At 41.9% G+C, this 11,068-nt stretch overlaps 1 protein-coding gene across 2 annotated transcripts; it reads right to left on the minus strand.

The window, feature by feature from the left end:
• Positions 1-650: 650 nt before the first annotated feature.
• On the minus strand, positions 651-11,034 carry Ssmem1 (serine rich single-pass membrane protein 1). 2 transcript variants are annotated; one of them, XM_032905239.1, is made up of 3 exons: positions 10,595-11,034; positions 3,784-3,838; positions 651-1,848 (listed from the first exon to the last, which is right to left on the minus strand). In XM_032905239.1, the coding sequence occupies exons 1-3, from the start codon at positions 10,631-10,633 to the stop codon at positions 1,349-1,351; spliced, it is 594 nt and encodes a 197-aa protein (XP_032761130.1). In that variant the 5' UTR covers positions 10,634-11,034; the 3' UTR covers positions 651-1,348. The 2 variants fall into 2 exon arrangements, with proteins under 2 accessions (XP_032761130.1, XP_032761129.1); XM_032905238.1 differs by lacking the exon at positions 10,595-11,034 and adding an exon at positions 8,276-8,458.
• Between the last annotated feature and the right edge of the window lie 34 nt (positions 11,035-11,068).

The raw sequence follows: 11,068 nt of genomic DNA on the forward strand, positions 1-11,068 counted from the left end.
TTTGAACTCTATCCCCATGACCAGAGTCTGTGTCGTGTTTTCTTAGCCTTGCCAGCCTTCTCTAGGATCTAGACCTTGTTTTATAACACAGAGGGGTTTCTGTCATCTGACAAGTGATCCATAGAATGGCTACCCATCCATCTTGGCCTTGAATTCCTCATTGCTAGGGTCCCCAACTTAAATAGAAAATCTAGTGTGCCTAGGTTTCAGCTACTTGTGGTAAAGGCCCTCTCTCTCACCAAGCTTCAGGCGGGCTCTTCTGAGTCCTCCTCTTGAATAGGCTTCAACTTTGGCCCTGTACTGTCTGTGACCTACTGAGCTGTTTCAGCACAAGAATTCTATTAAGTTGATAATGACCACACTGGAGTCCTACCTTCTCAAGAATCATGTTAGAGGCCTGGAGTGGTGGAGCATACCTTCACAGCCAGGACCTAGAATGCTGTGGCAGACAGACCTTTGTTGAGGCCTGCCTGGTCTATATAACAAGTTCCAGGCCAGCCATAGAGAGACCTTGTCTCAAAAACCCAGTGTTAGGTAAGTTTAGCCGGGATGATCTTTCAGTCGTTTCCATCCGATGGTCCTTCCCACCCTCCTCCTTGGCTCTACATCACTTATCTCGCACCAGGTTCCCATTTTTATGTAGTTCCTTTTATTGGTCTCTATTGTAATAACATCAAATAAAATTTTTCTTCTAACGTAAGTATCAAGGGAAAAAAGTTTTAACACTTGCCATAGTCTTGGGACAACAACCAAGGGCAAGCCGTGGCCCAGCTGCCTTCTTCGTCACATTCCCCTTCTTCCTGATGAACTCTAGAAATAAGATCATATTCCAGATCCTTAAGCTCTTTTCCTCAACAGCCCTTAGTGGACTCAGCTCTAACAGAATCACCTCAACTATAAAAACAAACAAACAAACAAAAAACGAAAACCCACCTGGTTCATTTAGTCACCTCACTTGTTTAGTCAGTCAGATAATCAAAACATATGAATAGATTTAAATGGTTTCTCAACATAAATATATTTTCAAAGAGCTTTCATATTTGTATCATAGACATAAACAAAATACATATACTTGGGGTATGGACTATCTGCCCTGGGCTCTTTTGACTTAAAAAAAGATCATAGAAGATACAGGTCTTCTGTGTTCCCATGGTGGCATGAACAAATTCTCTGCCCTTGTTTGAAACAGTGAATCTGTCTGATATTTGAAATTTGTCTTGGGCTCCAATTATACTTTTGTTGTTAGTAAAGAGGCTTTATTGTGAACGTCTCCCTCACCTACAACTCTGATTTCCATGTTTTATTCACCTCCTCTTTTTGACTTCAAGTAAGGTAAGGATGCCAAAATTCAAAACTTGCTTAATTTTGTGTTGGTGCTACCAGGTGTCAAATTCTCCTCTTGAATGTCTCCCTTCGTGGGGGTTGTCACTGAAGTGCTTGGTGGGAAGTGGCGTGTCAGCCACTCACTGGTTCTCATGGCTTTGCAGTGGAGACAAGGCCTCTCTCGGACCTCATAGTTTTCCATATCCCTTTGCCTCGCCACTGACTTCCTCCTCTTAATAGTGGCAGGTGATGGATGGTGGTCGCTTTCGCTCTCCTTCCAGGATGACGCTCCGGAGTTCGACTCCTCGCTGTCACATTCAGTGGTGTCACTGTCTTGTTGGATCTGATTCGCCCGGTGAAACTGGGAATGGCGCCTGGCCCGTCTTTGTTCAAGGTAGGCGCTGACCAAAGCCACCTCGGAGTCAGTCACTGTGGAAAGCGGGTTCTGCTTCGGTTTCTTCAGCACTAGTGAGGAATCCCAGGATGCCTCTCTACTCTGTCGCTTACAGGCAGCCTCTTTGCTTGCTAAACAAAACAGATCAACGAGTTAGGCCCTGACAGTAACAATGCTCACTAACAGGCTGCTATAGAAAGGTCAGTGAAGGCTGCAGGTGGTGGCTCACGCCCTTAAATCCCAGTACTCAGGAGGCCAAGGCTGGTGAATCTTTGAGTTCGAGACTAGCCTGGTCTACAGAGTGAGTTCCAGGACAGCCAAGGCTACAACTGAGAAATGCTGTCTTGAACCTCATCCCACTCCACCACTCCCCCAAAAAACTGTTAGGTTCTTCAGACTGACATGGTGGTACATGCCTTTAATCCTAGCACTCCGGGACAAAGAGGCCTAGACAAATAGATTTCTATAAATTCAAGGCCAGCATAGTCTAAAAGTTGACTAAGACCAGATAGGGTTACAAAGTGAGACCTTAAATAACTTAAATAACTTAAATAAATGAACAAATAAATAAACAAACAAGTCACCTGACCACCCATCACCATGTCTATGGCCAGTCATTATCAGGATCTGAAGTAGAGGACTTGGCAGGAGTAGGGAAACGAGTTACCGTACAGTCTTGAAGGTTGATGACTGTGGTGTCTGGAAACTGTTGGGACTTTTCTAAATGATCGGGCCATGGCTAACAACTTCACATTACCCAGAGGCCTGACACATGTGGGATCACTAATGCTCAAATCACTGCATTTTGTAACCACTGGCTAAGGCCAGCAAACTACTACATTTCCAGTACTGTACCCCATCCCCAAAGGACACAGGAGGGGTCACATACATTCTTAATATCGCTTTTGAACTTTTGTAGCCCCTGAATATGGGTTTGCAGATGGGAAAGTCTCCAGAAAAGGACCTTTTCCCCTTTATCTTGAAGTCTCAAAGACTCCAGTGTGTGTGTGAGAGTGATCTGGGCAGCAGGAAACATCTCTTCTGTCCATGCTCTTTTCTATACTGATGTTGGCTTGTACCAGCTTAAAAATCCTGATAAATTTTTGGAAATTTTGTGAGATGGTTAAACATCATTAGTAAACAAATTACACAAATTTACAATTAAATCAATCTACCAAAAAGATGATAATTACTTAATGCCCATAATTTCCTAATTATCTTACTCGGTTTATTATGCTGTGTGCTCTCAGAGCGGTTTATCTGGGTGCGGGAAGGACTATCTGAGGATGTGCTATTATTGTACATCTGTCTCCCACTCTGTTCCATGACAATATGTTGCCAGCTCAAAACCATTATTGGAGTGAGCATTTACCTGGAAACCAGCAAAAAGATCAGGACTTAGTGTATGCTTTCACTGACTGCTTAGGGCTTAGAAAATGATGGAAAATGTGTTTCTAATGTAAATTTAATTGTTATGCCTGCTGCCTAAATTGTGAATAACAACTCAGAATTAAAAAGTATTATTCCAGTGTTCTGAAGTCCTGACTCACTTCAACAATGAAGCTGTACAGACAACTGAGCTGAGTTCCAACGTACATCTCCATCGTGCTTCTGTCTTATTCCTTAACTGTGAAGACGACATTTACGCTAACACTACTCTCGCTCAGTAACTTATAATTATGGGATAACCTAGGAGGCAAAGGTTTAGCAAAAATCACAAAGCGTTGTGTGTGAAATCAGCAGTCCACTGAGAACACAAGGAGTGCTGTATACTTCTTTATAAACTGTGGGACGGGAGCTTTCCTAATATACTTTATAAACACAAATTTGTCTCTTCGCAAAGCTTTGTGAAGGCAAGTGCAGAGACAGGACAACAAAGGGAGCCCAAACTGCCAGAAATGTGTAGCTTCGGGAGGGAAGGGGGGCTTGTGGGGGATCTGAGCTGTCTACACTCAGAAGAGAAACAGCTCATGCTTGGAACCTCTCTGCTTTTCTCTTCTACCAACCCTCTATACTCAGAGACACAATCCTCTCTCATAGCCTGACTCTGAGCATCCGACTCTCACCTTTACTTAGTGAAGCACTGGTCCCACTGTCTTCATCCCTTTTGCTCTCAGACATCTGTTTCAGAAATAAGATGAACTCAGTCAGTTGCACTGTGTTAACATGCACTTGTTAAGCCACTGCCCAAGACCTTCCCTAAGGTCTAAGTGTGAACCCTGTCTCAAAAGCAAAAAACCCATGAAAGAAACAAACAAGCACAACAAAGCTCTTCATGGTGGTCCTCTCCTGCAACGTCACTGCTCTGGAGGCTCAAACGAGAGGATCTTGAGTTCTAGGCTAACTTGGGCGACAATACATAAGAAGCCCTGTTGTCTACACACAAACAAATTGTGACTGCTTTTCAGCTTTTGTCCAGTGGGCAGCCATACTATGCTATCAGTGAGCCTGGCTGTCAGGAGAGCAGGATTTCACTCACAGCTCTGATTCCTACTTTACTCCATACTCTGTTAATAATCTGTCCGGATCTCCACATTAGCATTCCATTTTCCGAGTCTAAAAATGATTGCACCAAAAGGTATTTACAACTGTATCTGATATGATAACACCATGATTTAATTAACCATTATCTACTTTTGAATGTTAAGTTCTATGTTAACCCAACATGTAGGAAGCAACAGTATCAGGAATAACAAGAAATACTCACTTTTTTCCCCTTGAGATAAAAGTCTGTGTAGCTGACGTACCTTGAATACGGGACCCTCCTGCTTCAGGGGTTGCAGACGTGCAAACATGCCTGGTACTCAGGAACACATTTGACACTCAGGGAATTGATTACTAGGAGGCAATTTTCCCACACAAAACCAACCAAGCAAACAACTACACAGAAAGCTCTGTACGTAGAAATACGCATTATAGTATGATTAAGATGACATAGAACTTAAATTCAAGAGTAAATAATGACTAACTGAATTATACCATGGTCATGTAAGATGTAGTTGTGAACATATAAAGTATGTCATGATGTATGGAACTGTTCATTCGGCTAAAATCAAGATGCAAGTTTATATGTAATAGCATGACTCAAAGTTAGCTAAAGACCTGTAAAAACCGTCAAGGGACACATGTATGTAAGAAACATGTATGACGCGAAGGCTGGCTTTCAATGGTTAAAATTGTGATTTTTTTAATCCTTTTTTTTTTTTTTGGTGAAATTGACTATAGTTAGGAAATATGATTTGTGTAGAAGGTCAAACGTATTTGAAAGCCTGGATGTGTTGTTAGATAGTTTTAAACTTTTAGCTCTTTGAGACAGGGCCTCACATAGCCCAGCTGGTCTGGAACTAGCCATCCATGTAGCTAAAATGACCTTGAACTTCAGGAGCCTCCTGCCTCCACCTCCCTAGGTGTATGCCACCTAGCACGTATTTTAATAGTTCTAGCAACAAGACCTATGATCCCTCGTTGCTTTTTGTCTGCCCCTATTTTCTTTCTTCATTACAGTAAGCATCCTCTGAATATCTTAGACTGAAGGTCTCTTTAAAGATACATTTTAGAAAATGTGTTAGAGCTCTGTACATATTTTAAGTGTAACATGTATGGAGAGAATTATTAAAAAACTGGATGCAAACTTAGATGTTAATAGTACTTAGTGATGTGATGTCTACACAGCCCAGGGCAGTGCCTGTCTCACTTTATCCATGGTCCTGTAATCTTGTGTTTTGTGGTGTGCACTTTTATAGTTGCGGGGAAAGGTGTTAAAAGCACATGTTAGGTTTATATTCTTAGGTTTATAATCATCACAGAGAGCTTCCACATTGGATGTCAAATCAAACTATAACTACAAAATCAAAAGGAAGACTTGCATGAGACCAAGTGGAATGGTGTGTGTTGTGGTTACCACACGCATTTCATTAACTGTCCTGTGTGACTTAGCGAGGAAAAGTAGTGACAGGGGCTCCTCTGAGGGCAGGGCAGAGGAGGAGAGCCCTTCTCTCTCTGCCGTCAGCAGCTCTGCCATCTCCTCATGCCAGTCAACACCTTCTAAACTCGATTTCTACGTATGCGAAATAAGGATTTCAGATTAATATTGATCCAGCAAAATAAAACCAGCACTAACAGCTTGAGCAGATACCAAAGAAGCAGGCCACCTGAACAGAGCACCTTGTATCTGAAAAGAAAAGAGCACACATCTGTTTTAAAAAGTGACAAGTCCAGAGGTAATCGGCCTGTGGTATGTACAGCTGGCATGTGGCATGTACAGGTAATCGGCATGTGGCATGTACAGGTAGTTGGCATGTTGCATGAACAGGTAGTCAGCATGTGGCATGTACAGGTAGTCAGCATGTTGCATGTACAGGTAGTCGGCATGTGGCATGTACAGGTAGTCAGCATGTTGCATGTACAGGTAGTTGGCATGCTGCATGTACAAGTAGTTGGCATGTTGTATGAACAGGTAGTCAGCATGTGGCATGTACAGGTAGTAAGCATGTGGCATGTAAAGGTAGTGAGCATGTTGCATGTACAGGTAGTCAGCATGTGGCATGTACAGGTGGCATGTGGCACTTACAGGTAGTCGGTATGTTGCATGTCAGACGATAATGACCACAACCACGTTTCCATCGTGCTTACCGATGCTTTAAGGTTTGTAAATAGAGGCCCAGAGTTTCACAGAGAAAATGAAGTTCAAAGTGAGGGGAAAATTCCATCCTCCTCGACCTGCTCTCCTATGGTTCTCAGATTTCAAATCTGGGACCCTTCAGGAGAAGCAGACCAACCGACTGTAGCTGTCACAAGGGCACAAAGTAAAAGATGAAACCCCTAAGGTAATTAAGGTTTTAATCAGCACTGAGTAGATCTAATTTGACATTTCAAACTATGCTTTGAAGTAAACAAATAGTATAGCAGGAAACCTGGATCCATTTTCCTCCTGTCACTCTGTCACTAACCACTTGTGTGACATTGGACAAGTCACTTAAATTCCTAGGGGCTTTTTTTTTTTGTTCTTTTTTTTCGGAGCTGGGGACCGAACCCAGGGCCTTGTGCTTCCTAGGCAAGCGCTCTACCACTGAGCTAAATCCCCAACCCCTCTAGGGGCTTTTCAACAACAACCAAAAAACCCTTGCCTACAGACAGAAGGACCACATGCTCCCCTACGGTCCTTAAAGCATAGCTCTATGACTCCGAATTGCTGAAGTAAGCAGGGGAACTAAAGGACAGCTGAATAGCTAGACCCCTTAAACAGTCTTCATGATGAAATTCCAGTGATCAATTTCAATTTTTTTGTTAATTTTCTAAAGTAGCTTTTCTTGCCAGGCCAAATTCAATATACTTAGCTGGGGAGTCTAAAATACACATAAGCTATCACTATTCTAATTCTCCTTCTGGCAAAGTATTTACCTTAAGAAGCATTTAGACTCCAGATAAAACTTCTTGGCCAGGAGGTAGTAGGGGAGTTTTTTTTATTATTATTATAATGGAATCTACCTGGCATTGAAATAACAAACCTTCCCTTCTCCATCCAGAGCTGCTGGGGCACTCAACCTTGCTGACCACTGGCAGCAGTGGGCTCTGGCTGTAAAGCCAGATGGTGGCAGTAGCTTGATTAATCACCAGCCCAGTATTAATGGCCAGAAAAGATCCTGTGTCAGCAATTTATAAGAGGTTGGTTGCTCATACTATGTTGAGGGCCACAGCCTTGATGATAAAGTGGACTTACGGCATTCCTAAGCTTCTAGCATTTTCTTTTGCTGATCTGTGACTTTGGCTCTGTTTAGTTTGGGGCTGTATCTCATTCTGTACAGAAAATGTATGGCTTCGTTCTAACCACTCCCCGAATCCTACCTATGTTCTCTCAATAACATTTACACCTTTGATTACAGAGTTACATGGCTATAAAAGGGATTTGAAAATCAGTAGTTGGAAGAGAGATTTATCTCAGCATTACACAGCATATGAATGCAAACAATCTAAAATTTCAACTGTAGAAATTTTATAGTACAAGACAGAAAATTATACAACAGGAAGTGCTGTAGAGTGACTAGAACATTTGGAAGCTTGACAAAATATCTAATTTTAAAAGTCAGGATATGAAAATACATTCAATAGAAGCTAGACCAAGCAAAGATAAAGGTTGGTGTACTGAGAAAAAGCAGGAAAATAGGAACCTAGAAGGAGCCTCTCCACAAACATAACTATTTATCTCTACAGGAGTGGAGTGGTTTTACTCTTCTTAGCCCTTTCAATAGCTTTAGGTTTTCTAGCATGAGATTGCACCATATTTGTATGTGTTGTTTTTCAAGACAGGGTTTCTCTGTGTCACTCTGGCTGTCCTGAAACTCAACTCTGTAGACCAGGATGGACCTCAAACTCACAGAGACCAGCCTGCCTCCGCTTCGCCAGTGCTGGGATCAAAGGCGTGCACCACCTACACGCCTAGCGATTGTATCACTTATTAAACAAATAAAAACCCTTTTAAAAAAATATGTACGTCAAACTACAGTGCAGTTAAGGAAAAAGGCCATAAAGGTACGATTTAGATTGGAAAGGATTCCCTACCCAGACGGAAGCCCGAGAGAAGAACATGAGGGTCAGTATGATGACGAAATACCAAAGCAGGAAGCTCCCTATTGTCCCACAAGAGTCATCCTTCCGGCACTCGGCATCCTGGCTGGGAATGGTAAAAGTGAGAGGTATGGGAGGAGGGTCCACCTCCCAAAATAAAGACAGAAGGTCTCCCATGATAGCTTCTTGCTTAGAAAATAAAACATGCTCAAAGGGATGAAGGTGACTGGGAACGATTTCCCCCCATGACCTATGACAACTTCCCTGGCAACCAATTATGACATAGACTTAAGCAACTGATGCAGGGCTGATACATGTTCTCAGATGTCTTAGAAGGGCAGATTTATCTAAAGGACCTCCAGAATAGTTTATGGTCTTTTTCGATACACTTCCTTCTGCATCCGTCATTGAAACGTACATATTGGGCTGGAGAGGTTATGGGGGTTGGGGATTTAGCTCAGTGGTTAAGAGCACTGACTGCTCTTCCAGAGGTTTTGAGTTCAATTCCTAGGAACCACATGGGATCTGATGCTTTCTTCTGGTGTATCTGAAGACAGTTAGTTACACTGTACTAATATATATATATATATATATATATATATATATATATATATATATATATATAATACTATATAAAATAAATCTTTTAAAAGAAAGAAGCATACATATCCTTTATTTTTTTCTTTTTTTCTTTTTTCTTTTTTTCGGAGCTGGGGACCGAACCCAGGGCCTTGTGCTTGCTAGGCAAGCGCTCTACCACTGAGCTAAATCCCCAACCCCCATATCCTTTATTTCCATCTCTTTACGTGTTCAAGGTTTTGGTTTTCACACACAGTTCCAGTACAGTATAGACTACACTGGGTGTCTCCTAAAATATAATCTCGATACCTTCTGTCCCACCTTGTATTTGGAGATAAGGCCAGAAAGGAGTATCAACAAAAGAGCAAGATGGCTCAGTAGATAAAGGGTTCTGATGTCAAGGCTGGTCCCTGGAACCCACATGGTGGAAGCAGAATATTGACTCCACACGCTCACCGTGGCGCACGTACACCCACACACAGGCATACACACACAAAATAAATGTCTCTTCAAAAAAGTTTTCAAGGGGTAAATGAAGGTTCAGTCAGACCATCAGAGTAGAGCCTTAATCTTACTAGTAGTCAGAGAGGAGGAAAGGACACCAAGAATTCACCAACTAAGGGAAGAGGCCATAAAGGAGAATAAGATGAAGCTATGGACAAGCCAACACCGCCTGTCTCCTAGGAAACCAGCCCTGCTGACATCTTAGTCTTAGTCTCCACCTTCCCAAACTGTGTGTGGGAGCAAAGACTGTTTTTTCTTTTAAAGTACTGTCTAATGTTTTTTGTTGTTGTTGTTGTTGTTTTTTTGTTTTGTGTTTTTTGTTTTTGTTTTTGTTTTTTGGTTTTTTTTTTTTGAGGAGGCACCCCATGTTCTGGGATATTTGGTTATGATACTCTAATAATACATAGTCTACTTTAGTCTGGTAAGTGTTCTTTAAGCCAGGAATAAATATACATTAGAGGAAGAGGAAGAAGGGGAGGAAGAGCAGGAAGAAGAAATGAAGAAGAGAAAGAAAAGAAGGAAAGAAGGGAGGAGGAGGAGGAAGAGAGACTCCTGTTAAGAACTACATCAAAGTTATAGTTTCTTTTTAGATAGATTTACATGTGGAGAAATGAAAACCTGGTGTTTTTATTTTGACTGTACACTGACAGAATTGAGCCTGTTCAGAATTGAACAGTTGATGAGTTAGATCATCTCTAAATCTATATCTAGATCCAAACATTGTGCTAAGACAATATAAACATGTTTAAAAACAAACAAACAAACTCACTAACAGACCCATTAGCTCTTTATGAGCATAAAAACGACCTGCTAGTTTTCATATGCAAGACCACAATGAAACCTCATTTTCTTCTGTTTAATCTTGATATTTAGCTACATTTTTGAGACAGTCTCATTATGGCTAGCCTTGTAACTCCAGAGGCACATGCCTCTACCTCCAGAGTGCTGGGATTAAAGGCCTGCACCACTGTGCCTGGCTGGCACACTTCTCTGTAAGAATAAATCCCCAGGCACTGGCTAAACTGGCCATTAGAAGGGCCAGTGTTGCCACTCCCAAGCTCTTCCAGAGTTGGGCGTGCCTCCTCCGGCCTGTTTCCACCTGTAGGACACAGGCAAAGCTCCTTAGAGCAATAACCAGGAAACCACACTCACCCCTCCCTCATATTTCACACTGGGCGCAGTGGTGCATTGTAGGAACTCGCACTAGCTACTAAGTAAAACCAAACTCACCTCCCTGGTGACTCTTTTCTCAGTTCTTTCAAAGAACATTCAGGGCAAAGGTGGGGTTTTTTGTTTGTTTGGTTTTAACCTCAAAACCACCAACAACTTCAATAGAACGTTCCAGTTTTTCTTCCTACTGCTTCATCCTCATTAGGTGGATATTTGAGAATTTACATTGGGTCAGACCAATTGAGGGAGAAACATTTCAAAAGAGGAAAAATGCTTTGTCATTGCTGATTGTGTCTAACACATCAGGCATGCTTGTATCCTACCAATTAGCCATCCGGCTAAATATAATCTGCTTACAAATGTGAGCCCGTAAGGGCCCTAAATAAAGCTACAATTAATAATATTCAAAATTCAGCTTGTTATAGTCATTACTTTTTACTAAGGATTCAGAATCTGGTCTGAATTTTGCAGCTCAGCCTTTTCCCTGTAGCTAAGTCAAATCCGAGGGCGTTTCCCTGGCAACGATCGCTGCGC

This window comes from Rattus rattus, chromosome 6 (assembly GCF_011064425.1).
Source record: "Rattus rattus isolate New Zealand chromosome 6, Rrattus_CSIRO_v1, whole genome shotgun sequence".
Lineage (NCBI taxonomy): Eukaryota > Metazoa > Chordata > Mammalia > Rodentia > Muridae > Rattus > Rattus rattus.